We start from the raw sequence: 19,953 nt of genomic DNA on the forward strand, positions 1-19,953 counted from the left end.
TAGCCATGGACTCTCCATGTACATAGATGATGGCAGAGCAGTGGATGTGATCTACCTTGACACAGTCTCCCACAGCATCCTCACAGCTGAACTGAGGGAGTGTGGTCTGGATGATCAGGTAGTGAGGTGGACTGTAAACTGGCTGAAGGGAAGAAGCCAGAGAGTCGTGGTCATTGGGGCAGAGTCCAGCTGAGGCCTGTATCCAGTGCAGTGCCTCAGGGGGCAGTGCTGGGGCCGGTGTTATTCAATATATTCATCAATGACTTGGATGAGGGAATAGAGTGACTGTCAGCAAGTTTGCTGATGACACCAAGCTGGGAGGAGTGGGTGACACTGGAAGCTGTGCTGCCATCAGAGACCTGGACAGGCTGGAGAGCTGGGCAGGGAAAAATTTAATGAAATAGAACAAGGGCAAGTGTAGAGTCTTGAATCTGGGCAGGAACAACCCCCGGTTCCGGTATAAGTTGGGGAATGAGCTGTTGGAGAGCAGTGTAGGGGAAAGGGACCTGGGGGTCCTGGGGACAGCAGGATGAGCATGAGCCAGCACTGGGCCCTTGTGGCCAGGAAGCCAATGGTACCTGGGGTGGATTAGAAGGGGATGGTCAGTAGGTCAGAGAGGTTCTCCTGCCCCTCTGCTCTGCCCTGGGGAGACCACACCTGGAATATTGTGTCCAGTTGTGGCCCCTCAGTTCCAGCAGGACAGGGAACTGCTGGAGAGAGTCCAGCGCAGCCACCAAGATGCTGAAGGGAGTGGAGCATCTCCCGTGTGAGGAAAGGCTGAGGGAGCTGGGGCTCTGGAGCTGGACAAGAGGAGACTGAGGGGGGACTCATTCATGGGGATCAGTATGGAAAGGGTGAGTGTCAGGAGGATGGAGCCAGGCTCTTCTCGGTGACAGCCAATGGTAAGACAAAGGGTAATGGGTGCAAACTGGAACACAGGAGGTTCCACTGAAATATGAGAAGAAACTCCTTCCTGGTGAGGGTGGCAGAGCCTGGCCCAGGCTGCCCAGGGAGGTTGTGGAGTCTCCTTCTCTGCAGACATTCCAACCCGCCTGGACACCTTCCTGTGTAACCTCATCTGGGTGTTCCTGCTCCATGGGGGGATTGCACTGGATGAGCTTTCCAGGGCCCTTCCAACCCCTGACACTGTGATTCTGTGATTTTCCATTGACGGGAGTAGAAATGCGAATAACTGTGAAGGAAACTGGAGATACAGTGTTGACTTTGGAAAAAGGGGTTGTTGTTGTGTGACTTGAAAGGTGGATGAGACTAGATGGGAAAAAAAAAAAAGTTTGGAATTGGATTGAGAAGCCTGTGAATAAAAGGAGGAGATTGGGAAGGGGACTGAAGACAGGGATGGGATGAGACGGGTAACAGAACATATTAAAAAGATGCTGCAAAAGGGGTCATACGTGTGGGGAAGGTGCAGAAGATCCACGTCTGTAAGTTCATGCGGATCAGGAATGGAGTCCAGGATTCTTCTTTTGCTGTGAACAGAAACGTCTCAAAGTCACTGGAAAAGGATCCTATTTCTCCTGGCTGTTGGTCCTCACAGGGGATGGTAACCAAGGAGTTCTACCTACGTGCTCAGGTTAGTATGAAGTATTGTGTGTGAACCAAGCATCTGTTTGCATGATCCTACATGAGGAAGCAAATTTCAATTTTGTTTCACTTTGTTAAAAATGTAAAAGGCCCCTCTACTGCTTTACAAGAATAACAAAAGTCAAAAGCTCAAAATTACAGCTTAAAGTGAAGGTTTCTTGCATAGCTTTGTTTCTCGCCTTCTCGTTGTGTCCCAACCTAGTCAGTGTGCTTTTTTGGAGAAGAAGAAGGAGGAATGGTTCATGGCTGAGTGCTGCCTTCAAGGGCGTGTGTCTACTCAGAAGATAAGTATTGTTCAGTGAATGCCAAACGGGAGAAAAAGAAATAGTTACAGCTGTCCTTCCTCTGTTTGTATTGAACTTGGGTTCTCTGGAAAAAAACAGACTGTGATCATGTACATAAGGACAAATGTACGTAAGGACATATGTACATAAAGGAACTGCAAAAGGATGTTTTAAGGACAGCTGTGTTCTTGTGTTTCCAGGCTTCGAAGAGCTTGAGGTTCAACAGTAATAAACATTTCGGTCGTGTGGTTTTTATACATGTAATTAGAATGATCTGTATAACTTACGATTTACTTTCGTAGTATAATTCTCACATGCACTGTCAATCAAATTTTAGACATGCATTTAAAAGCATTATTTTTCTCTTTGGGTGGAAGTATGAACCGACATCTCCATAAGCAATGAAACAGTTAACTGCAAAACCTGATGCTTTGACTGTTTGAGAAAGATTCTTAAGACCCAGAATAAACAAATGGGACTAGAGACCATGCTCCATAGATTTCTCCAGGTTTCAGTATGCATTCCAAGACAGGACCTGACAGCAGGGCAGGTTGCAAGAGCAAATTCTCTAGGGACATGTTAGAAATTATTTCTGTATTTGCCCTTCCCCCTCTACCAATATTCATCAAGTCACGTTTTGGCAGAACGACAAAAGCTGCTGTTGTTTTTGGGGCTTTCTGTAAGGGTCCCAAGTGAAGACAAAAAAATACATCTACTTCCCAAGCAGTGTTGCAGCACTATTGCAAACCTGTTCGGAGTGGCAGGGTTGGGAAATGGATCTCTCGGAATTACCTTTGGGGAAAATTTGAACTATCCAAACAAGTTTCTGCCAGACTTAAGGCAGCTGTTGCCTTCCAGTTTCCTTTTTGAACTTGAAAAACTCTCAAAAACTGAAGGCAGGTTTCACTCTGAATTTCAGGCCCTTCCTCAGTCTCAGTAGCTTCTACTGCTGATATGTATTTGGGTGAAAAACAAAGGTGTGCTTGCTTTCTTTTCTCTGAAATGCCAGTTGCACAACATAATTCTTCCCTGGGGTGACACATTTTAAGGGTAATTTCTGCCATAAGAGAACTCTGAAGTAGCCTCAGGGTCATCAGCCAACCTGCATACACTTAATAAACTGGAATTTTAGCCAAGGTTTACAGCAGCTGCTGTAGGATCTAAGTACTTCATTACTGTATCCATTCACATAATGCTTCTGGGAGGCAGAAATGTGGTGTCATTGCCCTTTTGGTTAAGGAGAATAAAGAGATTAAGGTGGTGTGGCCAATGTAACATAAGCTAAAAATACAAGAATGAGGACAGAACCCTTGTCAGCTTGGTCAAAGTACAATTATAGGAATCAGAGAGTCTAAAAATGATACTTTATATAGCTAGATTAATATTTATATAAGGGAATACTTTTCCATATGCCTAAGGTCAGACATAGTTGGCATAATGTGTGTGTGAGAGCCTGCGCTTAATGTTTAGTGTTGGTTGGACTTCTCTGAGAATCTTGAGCCAGTTCCACTTGACTTTTATTTCCCAATAAATCAAAATATAAAATGTGGATGCTTGCACTTCAGAAATATTACCCATTTTTCTAGCCTTACTTTTACTCCATTGATTTCAAAAATAGAAGATGCAAACTCTTTTTAAGATAACTTTTTCCCTCATGAGGGAGCGTATTTCCCTCCTTCAAGAGCAGATAAATGTTCTCATCCTGTAAGATACACAGATAGAAACCTGGTATCCTCAAAATTAATCTTACACATCTGAGGTGAAACTATGACACTACTTGTCTTTTAATTTTACTTCTATTCCATTAGGTAAATTATCAAACTATTGCAGATGAGTAAAGGTGTCTAGAAATCTCTTGCCTAGTGGAAGACTGTTTTCATTAAGAACAAAAACCAGCTTGGTAAAGAATTTAAGAAAGAGAAGTTTGAGCTCAATCTGTGCTCTGGACTCAGATTGGATCTTGGTAAACGTTCAAATTTTCTTACACACCCAGAACTTGTTTTCATTGCCTGCAAATTGTCTATTTCCAGCAGGGACCACAAAATGTGGGGTGTACTCAGCCATCCAGTTTAAACTCAGCTGGTTTAAATTGATCTACAACTCTAAGACTGAGCTGTTGGTTTTTTGTTTGTTTTAATTGGTTGGTTTGTTTTATTTGAAGCTGACATTTTGAAGCCTTTTGAAAGCAAAGGGACATCAAAATAGGTTGGGTTTGGTGTTTTGGTTTGGGTTTTTTTTGGCTTTTGGTGTGCGTTACTGCTTTAAAGAAATGAGATGAACTGCGTTACATTCCCATTTATTTGGTAACTCAAACCTTCAGCTGGTCTAGTGGATTTGGATAGTTTTTGAATGAACCTTTCGATTTTTAAAATGAGAGTCAGAGGTGGGAGGAGGGTGGAGATGGTGGAAAATGTTCCCTTCTCTTGGAAAGAGAATATAGCTAATTCCTTATATTGAGATTTCTTAAAGAATCTAGCTATACCAATTTTGGTGGCCTTCAGTTATGTCAATACTATTTTGTTGTTGTTGTGCACTGGTAGCTGTGTGTCCCCAGCATTGTCTCAGACATGTCATCTCTCTCCGACTTGGTTTAAACGTAATTTTGTTGACAAGCTTTCCCAGCTGTGCTGGAAAATACGTAAGGAATCAAATAATTGTGATTTACAGCTTCCGAAATGTGTCATCTTGTGAATGTGTACAAATTTATTTCTGTTTTCTGCTGACAGATTGTGTAGTAGGAGTTCACTTGCTCTTTAGCTTTGGCAAAGTGGTGCATGAGCTTATCCCTTGGACCTGTGTTTTCCGTTATTGATGGACTCATCGAGACAGTAATATGTGCTCTTCAGGTTAGATTTCTGACCTGATTGGACTGTGTACCCGTGAACTATTTACTGCATTTTACCAGGGAGGTTTCACCCCAGTTTCTGGTATGGCATATCCTCACAGTATCACAGTATGTTTGGGATTGGAAGGGACCTCAGAAGATAACCCAGTCCAGTCCCCCTGCCAGAGCAGGAACACCCAGGTGAGGTCACACAGGAATGTGGCCAGGCGGGTTTTGAACGTCTCCAGGGAAGGAGACTCCACAACCCCCTGGGCAGCCTGGGCCAGGCTCTGCCACCCTCACTGAGAAGAAGTTTCTTCTCAAATTTAAGTGGAACCTCTTGTGTTCCAGCTTGATCCCATTACCCCTTGTCCTATCATTGTTTGCCACCGAGAAGAGCCTGGCTCCATCCTCGTGGCACTCACCTTTTATATACTTAGAAACATTAATAAGGACCCCCTTAGTCTCCTCCAAACTAAAGAGACCCAGCTCCGTCAGCTTTCTTCATAAGGGAGATGCTCCACTCCCTTAATCATCTTTGTTGCCCTGTGCTGGACCCTCTCCAGCAGTTCCCTGTTCTTCTTGAACTGATGGGCCCAGAACTGGACACAATATTCCAGATGGGGTCTCACCAGGGCAGAGTAGAGGGGCAGGAGAACCTCTCTCGATCTACTAACCACCCCCCGCTTCTAATCCACCCCAGGTACCATTGGCCTTCCTGGCCACAAGGGCCCAGTGGTGGCTCATGGTCACCCTGCTGTCCCCAGGACCCCAGGTCCCTTTCCTCTCTAATAGGTCATTCTCCAGCCTTTACTGGAACCTGGGGTTGTTCCTGCCCAGATGACAGACTCTACACTTGCCCTTGTTAAATTTCATCAGGTTATTCCCCACCCAACTCTCCAGCCTGTCCAGGTCCTGCTGGATGGCAGCACAGTCTTCCTTGATGAAAAGCAGCCTGGTCCCATGCAGTGAACCCTGCTGGGTTGCCTCAACAAAGAAACCGAAACCTCGGATGTGGTTCCTGTCCACACCCCAAAATAGTTGATACCAGAACACGCCCAGGAGATGCTGACAGTCTGGGATTTGGAGAAAGGTGGCAGTTGTTTCAGCCACGGAGCGGTGAGTAGTTGGGGTGCAAGCCAGGCTCTTCTTTTCCCAACGCCATTTGAATTGGTGTTGGTATGTTTGCAGCAGAGTGTCATCTGAATTGACTTTATGAAATTACTCATCTTTCTTTAGCAAAAATTCCTTTTCTAATTTGAAAGTCTTCTTCAGTGTTCTCTCAAAGTGCGCTAGACTGTGGTGCATCATTAAATAACTGTTGTGTTTCCCATGAGAGACTACAAGGCCTCACATAATTTACCTTCGAATAAAGTGAGCTTTTGTGACAATTTCCATGGCTCAGCAAGCCTGTCTGTCGAAAAGGATATCTGGGGCTTATAAAACTGTTTGTTTTGATTAGATGTGTGTTTTGAAATAAGTGGTTTCATGCTGATAAACTTCCCAGTGGAGAGCCTTCCCACTTGCCTCCCAGGTTTGTAGAGGTAACGTGCAGTGGTGCCAAGTGAACTACGCTGTATGAAAGCAATATGTGTTGTAAAAGGAATTAATACAGTGTCGTAGGCTGAGAGATGTAATTAGGGAACAAAAACCACAGCAGGCACGAAATGTTTTAGAGCTGCAAGGATCTGTCTTAAATTCTTTTGCTGAAGTCGTGTGCGATGGAGCTTTGGAGACTGTGGTTGTTTTCAATCCAGATCCTTTTAATGATTCTGTGATTCCAGTGATCTCCAGAAACGGTAAGCAGGGGTGGTAAACTTCAGGAAGGAGAACAAGCAGTTGCAAGGAGGGAAGAGGGAGGAATTCTTCATGCTGGTTTCACCTCAGAAACAATCCCTTCATGCGCCTGTCCTCAAGAAATACAACATCTAAAAACCAACACATAGAACCTGAGCGCCCCAAGGAAGTAACCAATAGCAAGGTCATCATTTGGCTGCAGGCGCATTTTATAATCAGCATGACTGCCGTTAGGTTTTGTTTTACATATTTTGGAAAGAGCTGCTGGAATAGTGTCATTGCCAGGAATCTGCTTTCAAGATGCACTTTCCTTGTTGCGGGTGCTGCCAAGGGTCAACAAAGTGCTTTTGGATCACTGGGTTCATGTGTGCTTGTATGCTATCAATTGGTAATTTTATCATCATAATTCTAATGTTAGGGAAGTTTCTTTGCCGTAGGTGAGCTTCTCTAACATCTAACAAACTTAAGTCACCTCTCATTCAATGCAGGAATGGGCTAGGGCAATCCTCAGCAAGTATCTTGTGATGCTTTATGATGTGGAGAGATGGTTTGTAAGCTTTAGTAGTGCATACAGATTGACCTAGGTAGAATTGCCTGCTCTTTCCATTGGTGTTTTCTATTCGGGAATAACTGTGGTTGGTTGTGTTTTGGTGTTTTTCTTTTTTTTTTTTCCCCCACCCTATTGTATCTGTGTTGCTATGCAATGTAATTTGACCAATTTTCAGGTATGTAATATTAACCCTTCTGAGCTTAAGAAAGATTTTGTGCGCAAATACCAATGTGATTCCAATTCTTGTATATATTGGCAAAGCTCCTGCAATGATGCTTTACCTCGTGACTTATTTTGCATAAGTCTTTTGAAATGAGTTTAAGCTAGACTGGAAAATTCCTTTCCTTTGAAAATTCATGTAGGTTCATTAAAATTTACAATTTGTTTAAAAAATGTGCGGTTAAGATCCTGGAACTAAATGGAAACCTTTCCATATGCCATGTGCAAAAAAGTGTCATACTCATCTCAATATATGTGAATAGAACTGATTGAAATTTCTTTTGGAAGCATTTTTGGACCCAAATGTAGAATTTCGAAAGGTAAAACTTAAAATTAGCTGGATCTTTTGAAAGTCTTGTGATTCTCATTCCAGGCTTGTCTAAAGCAAGCTGAGTTGCTGAATAGCTGTTGCAGAAACCATATTTCTCTCTTGGGTCATGGTACTTCAGGGGTTTTAAGTAGTATAGTTAATTTTACTGTGATTTTTTGTATGTTATTTTGAAAGTAAGCCTGAGTACCTCACTGTTATACAGACCTTTGTGAGGAGGGCACACAGCGCTGTGGTTCTATGGTCAATGCTGTTTCACTTTACATTTTTTCAGGACCATTCGGCATGTCTCAGGTGAGGTATTACTGCTAGTGGAGGGATCATAATTTATGAAAATGTGCCCCCACTATTTCAAATGCATTCTGAATGGTGCCCTTCACTTATGAAACTTCTTCCACATTTGCAGTGGGGTTCCTGGGCATTCATAGTACAACATTTTTATTTAAAACAGACCAGAATCTAGTTACTATCGCAAAATTATCTTGTGCAGAAGCCTATGGTATAACCCATTTTTTGTGTAAAATATGCAAATTTTGCCCAACAAGCCATGGAAATGAGACTATTTCGGGTTAGTGTCTTGGATCAGGTCCTAGAGCTAAGGACTCATTCTCGAGGTCCCTCCATTGCTGATGGGTGACAGGTCCACGTTCATTTAGTGTTGGTTTCCAAGTTTTGAACTGGCATAATCAGAAGCTCCTTTTAAAGTGTTTTTTTTTTCTGGATGCAGCAATGGTTAAATGTAACCTAAAATCATGGTTCCTTATTACTGTGAATCATATTCACGATGTTATACGAAACTGATATTGCTTCAACGGGATTAAAAAACAACACCCTGCAGCTCTGTGATGTACAGCATGGATGTAGTATAGTTTATTTTGACAGGCCAGGTGTTTCTTTTAAGGGGAGACTGGGAGTTTGATTGCCGTGTCTAACAGCTGAGTTCCCACTTAGCTCATTGCTCGCTCTGGACAGGGGAAGAAAGTAAGAATATCGTTGAGATAAAGACAGGGAAGTCATTTACTAATCACTGTTGAGGGCAAAACAAACTTGACTTAAGGCAATTTAATTTGTTGCAGATTAAAGTAGGTATTTAATTATTCAATCAGGTAGTGGGAAACCCAGACGAGCGTGAGCAGCTTTCCCGCCTTTTCTGAGCTCAGCTCTGCTCCCGAGTCCCCTCAGTGCCGCAGGGGATGGGGGTTTGGTCAGCACATGGAGGTTCTCTCTGCCCTTCCTTCCTCCTCATACTCTTCCTCTCCTTCTCTGTGGTCTCTCCCATGGGCTGCAGTCTTGCCAGGAAAAATCTGTTTTAGTGGGGTCCTCCATGGGCTGCTGTGGCAATCCCTGCTCCATGAGCTGCTGGGGATCTCTGCCCCATCATGGCACCGCCTCCTGTCTTCTCTCCTCTTTCCTACCACTGTTCCTCACACTTTTTTTCCCCTCATGGCCTAGGCAGAATTTTGCCCTTTCTTAACTACATTTACATTGTGTGGCTGAGGGGCTGGGCTGTGGGGCTGTTGTTGAACCCGCTGGAACTGGCCATGTCCAGCGTGGGGCAGCCCCTGGTCTCCCCTCAGCGAGGCGGCCTCACTGCCAGCACCTGCCCACCGAGACTAAGCACACAGGTAAATCAGGTGAAATACACACGTTTTATAGCAGCATCATCCTCCTATATTGTTCCAATTTTATACTTGGGCAAAATACCATCTCATTTTGTCTTTCCTGCCACAAACCTGAGGTAAACGCGATGTATGTGATGTGCTCTGGGAAACCCGGCACCACTTGCATGACACCATTTTGTGAGCCTGGGCCACGTTTACGGTGCTGGGTGATGCTCAGCTTCTGAGTCAGCACTAGTTGAAAGAGTGAGACCTTAGATTCTGAGTTTTGGCTGCTTCTGTTATTTTTCTCTTAAAGCAGATCATAATGTACACCTCTACTTACAGTAATTTGTATTAGGGGAACAAATTGAAAAAGCCTATAGATAGCAATTACTCAGTACATCTACATGAAGGAGTTTTCCTTCTTGCTTCGGGCAATTAATAGTTAGCTGATGATCAGAAATATGCATAGATTTGCATCCCTAATTCCTTTTAAAAGCGTACATGTGGATGTCGTGTGGAGGTGTATGTGGGTGTTTTTCTGTACTTCTTTAAACATCATGCTGATCATGGCTTCAGGAATATCTTCTATTAAAATTGTGAGTCTCTTAAGTATTAGTAATTTTAAAAATATATTTGTCCTAATGTGGTAAATAAGCCTGCTCACTTCAGAATTGATAACTGCGCTGATAAACCAACATAGTTTTGCTCCTTGTTTTTCCAGGCTGTTTTGTGATATCATGTATATTGATTCTTACACTGAACAGCAGAAATTGAAGCACACCTTTGCTTTGATGTTGGTGCTTTGTTCCCTGGATATTCCTGCAATGCTGTCTTTTCTTTATTCCTGTGCTCTTTGTGTGTTCCTGATACAAGTGGAAACCCTGTTTGTGCCATCTCCAGAATATCCTTGTTGAAATGGGTCCATTGGGTGATTGCATTAGGCAAGTCCTTTACCGCTGTGTTTGCTCATGGTGATGTGGTACCCTTGCATCATCAGTGAAAGTAGGGATCTTCTATTATAACAGAAGTTAACACAGGATTTCTACAACACAGTAGAGACAGCATTTCAGCAGAAAATATTTCGACAGCAAATACTGTTGACAGTATAATAAGAACTGCTGTTTTCTCTTCTAGGTGTTAAAATGGGTTGAAGAAGCCGTTCAAGCCTCCAAAGTGCATCTCTTGTCTACAGACCATTTGACCATGGCTGTAAATACTTGGCAGATCCCTTTTGATCCAAGTCTGAAAGAGGTTACGGTGTCCTTGAGTGGTCCTTCACCAGCCATTGAAATTCATGATCCATTAGGTGAAGTAGTTTATACCTTCTTTTGTGATAGCAAAAAACCAGACAAACCATCTCTGCTGTCTGTAAGAGGGAAGGCCGTATTTGTGATTCATAAATGTCTTTCACATTTTGAAAATCAGTATCATGATTTCCGCATATTTTTTAGTTTGTTTTTTTTTTTTAATGCAGTATCTTTGGATATATGCACTGCCAATATTTAAACTGTTCCCAATGCTCCATTTTTTTGATTCAGAGGAAACTGGAAATCCTTCCTATTCGTCTTACCTCCATCTCCTTTCTTACTGTGTGTCTTTGCATCCCTAATTTCTGGACACTTTTGGCTTTCATGTATTTATCTATTCACTGAACCATCATTTAGGGGTTATACATGACAGTTGTTTTTTAAGTGGCGAAAGGTAAACCCAGGTCTGGATCCTCGAACTATTAGAGCATCCAGAATCAAACTCTGTTTCATGTGCCTGTCTCTGGTTGAACAATGTGTGATGGGGAATGCAATGACAGACTTGGATGCTAATTGGTAACTGAAGGTATTTTGAAGAGATCTGCTGGCCATTGCTATGCTGATGCTTTAGGAACCTGGAACAGAACTCCAGAAATAAATTCAGAAATACTTTGTCTTTACTGAATGACTTTTGGCTAAGGATGTAGCTGAAGTTTCTGTATCTTGGAAGTATTTTATGCACAGGATGGGGTTCCCTGTAATATTATTTGGTCTATCCCCCACTGAGTCATTCTTCTTTGTTTATACGAAGGGAATTTGCTGAGTGTCTCTTCAAACCATGATAATACACGGTCCTGCACACAACCATCAGGCTTAGCTGAAGCTTTGACCCTTTCTATCTATTTTCCTTTCTCGTAGTTCACCCCATGCATCTAAATCCACATAGATTCACTGAGGTTAGTCGAGGCACGTCTAATGAGCTCCTAAAAATTAACACTAGGACATCCCACTCTCAACTTCACCTTTCCCTTTAGGGCTCTGAAAGAGCCAGATGTGTTTTTTGGTGCTGATGGTACTTTGTAGGGAGCAAAACGCCTCTATAGAGAACCAAATCCATATATTGGTATGCATAGGTGTACATATAAATTATAGTATGACAACTTGCACTTTTCTATTGATGTCTATGATGTCTAACAGCCTGAATTCCCTGTGAGGGTCTCATCTGCATCCCCACCCTTAGTCACATGCTATTCCCCTCTGCCAGGAGAACCTGGCTTATCAGTATTTTTATTAATACTTGTGGAGTTTATCCTGCTTGAAGTAGGTCTAGAGGATGGAAGAGCAAGAAGGCTGGCAGCTAGCAGGCAGGTTAGGGTAAGTCTGTTATAAGATCTCCTTCAGGCTATTGTAGTTTGTCTCTGTGCTGCCTCCTTTCACCAAGAGCTGAATATTTTCTGTGAAGAACTTGTTTTGCCCACAGTTTTTAGGTTTCCCGCAGCTCTGTGTTGTTGTGGGCCGTATTAAATTTCCCAAGTGAATGAAAAGGGTGAGAATAAATGAGCATTTTTAGTATTCTGGCAAAGAATTACAGGGAATTATCACTGTCGTAAATGTCATTGACCACTAACTGGCGAGTAAGTCAAGTATCAAAAATACATCGGTACAAAAGAACAATGTTATATTTACCCCCTCCTTTTTTTTAGGCAATACTGTGTTTACTCCATACTGTATTTACTCAATATTGTATTTACTCCCTGGTTTTCTAGGCAAGCAGATCAGTAAAGGATCAGGACTGAATGAATTGCTAAATATTCACAACTCTGCAAAGGTAGTAAATGTCAAAGATCCAGAGCCTGGAACGTGGACAATTAAGGTAAAGTTATTACAGAAATCATGTATGACTTATGCTATAGCTTATAAGGAGGCTGTATAATGATTCACTATATTATTTATCATAGATATCCATAGATGAGTTTGTGTTATACTGAATGTGCTTTCTGACCTTTGTGACATATTCTAAAGACAACAGCATAAAATACTTATCAAGATGATAACATATTAGATTTTTACAGTCTTTAGGTCATCCTTTTCCTTGGGATGGTAAAAGGATGAAGTGAGCACGGAATTTTGGAGTCTAGTGAGCAGATGCTCTCTGTAAAGAGCGTGGGCACGGGGGCGCTTTGCGTATAGTATGTTTGGAGGAATGGGAGAGGGAGATGACATGCACTTTGCAGGCCAGAGGCTTCATTTAGCAGGTTCTCAAAGTCAATAAATGTATATTTAATTATTTAAATACTACAGTATGTACACGATTCTTTTTCATATGAGTGCTATCCTAGCACATACGGTCACAGAATGGACCCTAAAGGATTTGAAAACGCGAAGATCAACATGCTTAGCAGTAATAACAAGAAACGATTGTTAAGACTCTGTTGAAATGCTCTTCTTGGAACTGACTATGGCCAACTCAGACCACTTAGATCTAGGGCTGGATGGGATTTTTCTCTGAGTGACAGCGTGAGTTTAAACATTGCTTTTGGCCATGTGTTCCTGGGAGGGCCACACAAAGAGCTGAGGGCTGTGATCTAACGCCAGTGTAGCTAAAAATCTACCAGTTATAGATCAATAAATGTATGCATAAAATAGATACAGATCGGGAACGGGAAGCTGATTGCTTAGACTAGCCTTAACCTCTGATTTAGCAGAGATTCAAGTTAACACGCTATGTCAGGCCAAAAATTGCTTACCTGAAACAATAGTAGGGATGAGCGAGAGCACTTTTACTGTAGTGCGGTAAACTGGAAGATGAAGCTTAGGACTTGGCATAAGGAAAAGTATGTGTGAATCATTTTGTTTTAGAACGTGTTTTTAGTCAGTGGTTCAAAATGTAGTTGCACCAGCTGTGAATGGAATGTCAAAACTTTAAGGACTGCACTATTAATAAGATAGTATTTAAATAAGCTGAAGGACTAGCCCCAACACTGTTTTTATGGCTAGATGCTGATGTTTCAAAACACTAACAAATGACACTCCACTACCACGCCTTAAAATCTGTTTATGTAGAAATCACACTATTTCATTGTGTTTTGTGGACAGATTATCTTCAGACCAATAAAGCTGAATCTATAACTTGAACTAGTTTGTAGGGGGCAGCGTGTTGTGACATGTGCTTAGGGTGGGGGAGAGGAAGGGAAGTATAAGGAACTGTAAGTTTTTATATCATCTTCTCAACTCTGTTGTGTAACTGTGGCCTAAACTCATGCTTTGTCTAGTTGTGTATGTCTCTAAATAGGTAAAGCACCATGATCCCAGCTTTCCTAAATTGATATGGAAATAGTTGTACTGGCATAGGCCCCTTACAACTGAACTACTCTATTCTACTATATTCTCATTTTTGGAGGGGAAGTCACCCGTGTAAGGTGCCTTTATAGCCATTTTCACAATGAGGTGTGCGGAATGGATGCATGTTGTGTATTGCCTGTGCCATATGTGCAGAGGTAGTTTGAAAAAGATTATTAATTCACATACATTACTGTAGGAAATTATTGATACTGCTGCAGAAGTGGAACTAGAAAAGCATGTTGAGGTCAGCAGCTCTATGGAGAGTTGTTTGAATGTCTGTCTGTGCTGCCAGGACCAGAAATGCTGAAAAACCTGGTATAGAGATACGCTGGTGGTCTTAAAAATTGAAGTTTAAAAAAAAAAAGTTTGGATCCTGCTAGACTTAATCCATCAGACATATTGGGTAGTGAGCGAACTTTTCCTACAGTCAGTGCCTTAGTATTCAACTCTGTTGCTTGCTGGAGTCTTTTAGGTTCAGCATGCAGTATAGTGAACGTTCAGTGCCCTCCAACACAGCAAAAGAGAGAGCAGACAAAGGAAAAGCCCTGCGTGAGCTCTCCTGGCCCTGCTAAGTGAGCTGAGCCATGTGGAACCACTTGTGTATGCCTCTGCTGCATTGCCCAGCTTCTGGATTCCAGGAACTGCATAGAGAGCAGCTCGCCACCCTTACAGGCTCCCGGTGTAACACCCGGCAGAGCCAATAATCTCCCCGAAAGCCGGGGCTGGCGCTCGGCACGGCGCAAGCTGCCAAGTGGCTCAGCTGGAGCCGGGCCAGCGCACTCAGCTGGATGTGAACCAGGCCCTGCCAGAGCATCAGTCTGCTCCTGCAGTGAGGGTTGTTAATCTTTTTGTGTTTTATTTTTTCTTTTCTAAGCTCAGTGTAATGCTGTCTCCAATTCTGTGGAGAATAAGACATTCAAAAAAGAGGTGAAATATTTCAATTACTTTAACTTTTATAAGTAAACCAGATCTTTATTAGGTTTGTGCAAAGAGCTTATAGAGGTACTTATTACCTAGAAGTGCAAAAAGTTGTCATTTTAGCGTGATAAGTCACAGTGAGCTAAACAGTATTAGCTGATCATAAATCAGCTGGAGAATGTTCAGTCCAAGAAGATCCCACCTTAATCCAGAAACAAGTGTTAGTGCAGTTTCAGTGCTCAGCGAAGCCTTTGAATCACAGGTTGGAGTAAAAGAAAACACACAGTATGCAACCCAGTTGCCTGTTGTGCAGCAGGATGCCTCCAGTTGCCTTCAGGTGCTTCAGTTACGAGGACATCAAATCTGTGCATGCCTGTGTATTTTATAAATAAGTTTTCCTTCCAGTTATGCTGTAGTACTCTTGATCCCAGGTGAGCAATGGCACAAAGATGAGGCTCCTCTCTCTGTAGCATTATCAGCAAACACGTCAGGGTTTGTACAGAAGGAAGGATGCTTCTTCAGAAAGATGGTCCTGCTGCTGTGTGTGTCTTCTGCACCTCCAAGCTGGCTGTGAGACACAGCGGATCTGTGGTCCTACTGCTGAGATACCCACCAAGAGATTATAGGGGAAGGAAAAAAAGGAGAGGAAAAGCAAGGAGAAATCAGCAGAAAAACTTGGCTGTTCTTGTGATTGAGACAGATCTCTCATGGCTGCTGCTGTTTCCTTATGCTCTTGTAGCTGAATGCAGCTGGTTCGATGGGGTGTAACAACAAACCAGTCCAGAGCAATGCCTGCTGAATGAGCACGTTCCTTAAAGCTGAAGTATTGCCATCACTGTAAATATAGAAATATAACCATGCACTTAAAAATATATTTAGCCATTGTAGCTTGGTTTTTCTGTTGTGTGAAAATTAAGAGCTTTTTTTTAAAAGTGTATTTTTTTCATCTATTTGTTTATAGATATGTGCATTTTGGACAGTCTTATTTTGCATTGTTTGCAAGACAGGAAAGCGTTTTTTCCTGACATCTGTGATAAACACGTGTTTGCTCTTTTTATCGTGCTTGCCCAGTGTGGGAAGAGAAACACTAATGTACAATACCAGCGATCAGTGTTACACTACAAATAGTGAAAAGAGACTTGTCAAAGATATTAATTGGACACCAATCCTTTGGGGGTGAAGTTTATTCTTAGATGTTTGCATAAGACTGCCAGCTCCTAACTGTGACAGTGATAGATGCATTTATTGTTACTAGTAAATCATAAAAGTTTACAAGGTTATTCTATCCTTAAAAGTTCAAAATTATCCAAAGGTCTGAATAATTCAAAAAGAGAAATAATTTCCCAATGTAATTTTCTATGAATTGTTTACTTGACTTATTCACCGAATTGGTTTTTTTTGCACTATGATTTTAAGGCTGTGACTTAAGACGTAGAAAAAACTGAGAAAAGTTTAATCACACCATAAATTCTTTATACAGATGCATAAAGCTATAAAAAGAAAACTTTGCTGAATTTGTCTAATGAAATTTTAACTGCCAATTAACGCTTGATAACATGAGTTGTTTGGCACACTTAAATATTTCTTTGTATTGTCAACAGCTGGTTTATATAAAAAAGGCTTTAGTAGTGATTTTTCTGAGGTGAAAGGCTAAGCAAATAGAAGTTGTTTTAATCAGATACACATCAATTTGTCGTAGTGTCTAAATGGCTGTCCCTAGGCAGTTAGTTTTAAGAAACAACTGTGTAATTGAATATTCACATGCAGCTGTGTCAGAGGGTGGTTACTAAACTGAAGGAATTATGTATTTGAGAATGGATCACATAATAGTCTCTAGATGGATAAAGCTCAGTGGAATCGTTTCATTTTAATAGAATAATGTAATTTCTTTTACATTGCAAGTCTTGTGTACTGTGTCATTTCCCTGAACAAAAACTTGGAGTAGGTTCTACTAACTGTGGGTTTGATCTTGGCATAATATATCTTAGATATCACTCTTCGCAGCCTTTTGAAGCTTTATTTTTCTCCTGCCGTTCTGGGGTTTGGCATTGTTAAGTCTGTAAAAATGTAACTCCAGGCTCAGTGGAATGCAGCAGGCTTTCTCCTTTTTCCCTGACACCTGTACGGTGCGGAACTAGGTGAGGATAAAAAGCCTTGGGTTCCCACGTACTCTTGGCAAGTAGCAGCTGTCCTTTCCTTTCGCAGCATGTAATGATAGAAACTAACTTAAAGAAGATAAATCAAAACAATTGTGAGATTGAGGACTTGCATAAAAGATACCGTGCCCTCAAACAACACAAAACTAAGGCTTTTCAAGGGTGGGTGGGAGTTGTTTGTGATTTGGGCTTTTTTGCTGATTAGACCCAAATGACAAGGTGGAGAACGGAGGTAAGAGCTACTTCTGCATCCTCCACCTTCCCACCCAGACCTGGGCTGGGAAAGAGAAGAACCTTTAATAAATAGAATTGATTGAGGCTGGTCTGAACTTGCTGCTTGTTTCATGATGTGCAGTATCTGAGATTTTTGCATATGACTCACTGGTTAATTAGTTTTAAAAGGGAGCTTACTCATACATAAAAAGGTAAGATAAATTATTGTAGCACTGGAAGCAAATTATATGTATATATGTTACCAGCAAAAATTGTAGACTTATTTTTCTGTTGACTTGTGTTTCAGTTACTCTTTTGTAATATGCTTTATAATGGTAAAAATCCAAACTTCCAGTCAGTCTCCCATTATAATCACTGGTATATGACATGTAGTTGTTGATCTTGTGTGTCTGTGTTATGATTTACCTCACAGACACATGGTCTCTTTTTCCTGATGCTACAACCGTAGGGCCAGCATTTAAAGTAAAGCCTTATGATAGGTGTTTTTACTTATCACTTTTGGCATAAACCTCATTTCTGGCTTGTTTTTAATGAAAGCTGAACTCAGTGGATGGATCAGAAACTTTGCAGCTCCTGAAATGCCCGTTATGCCACGTGTTCTTTCCCTCGGTTGCTTTTGCAGACCTCGAGCAGCGGAAGGCACTCTGTTCGCATCACGGGCCTCAGCACCATCGACTTTCGAGCCGGGTTTTCTAGGAAGCCAACGTTAGACTTTAAAAAAACATCCAGCAGACCAGTGCAAGGTTTGTGCCTTTTTGTATTCCATGCTAAACAATAAACATTTTCAGGCCCCCCAAATCAAGTAGAACTTTATGAGGATCTCTCTGAACTTTGTGACAAATCTGGGGCTGCTCTTGGTTGTTTTTTTTGGCCCTTAAGCGTGTGAGAGCAGCAGTATTTTTTCATATTAGCTTCATTTTTATATCCCATAAATCCAGATATTTTTAGCTAAGAAACACCTTAAAATTGCAACTTTATTGCTGTAACCTTCGGAGCTTCAGAAAAAGCCTTTGGCTCTGGGGCATGGTGAGCACTTAATAAAGAGGCTGCTGTTTCAGAAACACCTGTTGGAAATCAGTAATTTTAGCCCTAATCAGTGCCGTGTCACCTGGCACCTAATAAGCAGAGCACACCTTAGCCCAACTTAGTTTTTTGCTACTTAGGAAGTAAGAGCTGGAGTGGAATGGTGCATTCAGGGGGTAATGGACCATACATATGGAATTTAACCTTTGTTTTAATTTTATTTTTTTTTAGCACTTAACAAAGCATGTTTCTGTTTTTCTAGGGATTCCTACCTTTGTGCTGCTAAATACCACAGGGGTCTTTCTTCCAGCCAGAGTAGACCGAATAGAACTCCTGAGTATTACAGGGGAACTTCTGAAGACCTTGCCTGTGAAATATTATCCCGACAGAAAGCCCTACGGACTGTGGAATATTTCCGACTTCATTCCACCAGATGAGGCTTTTTTTGTTAAAATAACGGGCTATGACAGGGATGATTATCTTTTTCAGAGAGTTTCAAGTGTTTCATTTTCCAGTGTTACTCCCGGTAAGAGATTTTAACTCGCTTTGAATGTACATTTGTAAGATCTGAATCAGTTAAACTTGATTTCTAATGTCTTTTTCTAACTCACGCAAGTACTTTCTGTGCTGTTTTCTTCTAATGTTCAATCTCTAGATCATGATGGGTAAATTAGTGGTATTATCTACTAAATATGACTGAATGAGAAATTGAATTTCCTTTTAATAAAAGGAAAGATAGGATATATGTTTAGTAGCTATTAATCTTTTGGGGAATGTTTGCTTTCTTTAGATGCTCCAAAAGTTACAATGCCCACCAAGACTCCAGGATATTACCTACAGCCAGGCTCTGTTCCTTGCCATGTAGAAAGTCTTATACCTTTTACTCAGCGTTTCACTAAAAATGGAGTAACACTAGGAGTGGATCAGTTCTTCAAGTAAGTAGTGAGGGTTTTTTTCCCCCAATACTGTTCTATTTCCTATTTATATCCTATGATTTCTGTTTGTTCTTGAACATTATATACTGCTTATATCCTGTTACTTCTGTTATTTTTAGTGATATTCATTAAGGAGGCTCTATTATATGGAGAAATTATATATATATGTGTGTGTGTGTGTATATATGCATATATGTGTGCGTATGTATATGTGTGTGCGTGTGTATACGTATATATATATACGTATACACACGCACACACACACATATATATATATATGCATCTTTGTGAAGGATATACACTCTGTATAGATGATGACATTATATGGTTCTGGCCAAAATCCCCCTGAAATGTGTGGTCTTAAATTATGGTAAACTGGATCAAAATGTCTAGAAGGCAAATGTTTTTAATTTCTGTTTTTAAAAGTTATGTAAAGTAGATCCATAATTAGCTTTTTTTCCTGGAACTGCTCCCCCCCACCCCAATGATAAATAGATGATTATGGAACATACATTAATTTCCTTTGTTTTTAATGGCCTTTCATAGTCGCCTTAGAAGTATATCCTATGACATAGCCTAGAAAACATTCTTCTCCAGAAAATCTCTCAAAACAGGAACACTTTTACTGAATTATACCAGAAAGCTCTTCAGATTTCTGCCTAGAAAATGGATTGTATGCTCTTTCTTGGTAGAATGAGATAAGAAAAATAAATAAATAGAAATATTTATAAAGTCCATCTTGTAATTCCAGTAGTTGGAAACAAAAGGGTACCCTGTACTAGAAACCAGTGTCTAGGGTACCTCTGTTAGCATCTTGTAAAGCCTGAAGCACTTCAGGAGAAGATTGAAATTTAAGTTCTAGCATTCAGTCGCAGGTACGTGGCTACCAA

At 41.2% G+C, this 19,953-nt stretch overlaps 1 protein-coding gene across 1 annotated transcript in view; it reads left to right on the forward strand.

Annotated features, from left to right (window-relative positions):
- Positions 1-19,953, forward strand: part of HMCN1 (hemicentin 1) — a gene marked incomplete at its 5' end in the record, with an annotated part of 184,673 nt that overhangs the window by 35,161 nt on the left and 129,559 nt on the right. Inside the window, 5 exons of the mRNA XM_082054335.1 lie at positions 10,343-10,514; positions 12,222-12,328; positions 17,728-17,848; positions 18,391-18,654; positions 18,919-19,063. Coding sequence (XP_081910461.1) covers positions 10,343-10,514; positions 12,222-12,328; positions 17,728-17,848; positions 18,391-18,654; positions 18,919-19,063 — 809 coding nt within the window. The remainder of the gene's footprint in view (positions 1-10,342; positions 10,515-12,221; positions 12,329-17,727; positions 17,849-18,390; positions 18,655-18,918; positions 19,064-19,953) is intronic.

This window comes from Streptopelia decaocto (genome assembly GCF_964273445.1).
Source record: "Streptopelia decaocto genome assembly, chromosome: 5".
NCBI lineage: Eukaryota > Metazoa > Chordata > Aves > Columbiformes > Columbidae > Streptopelia > Streptopelia decaocto.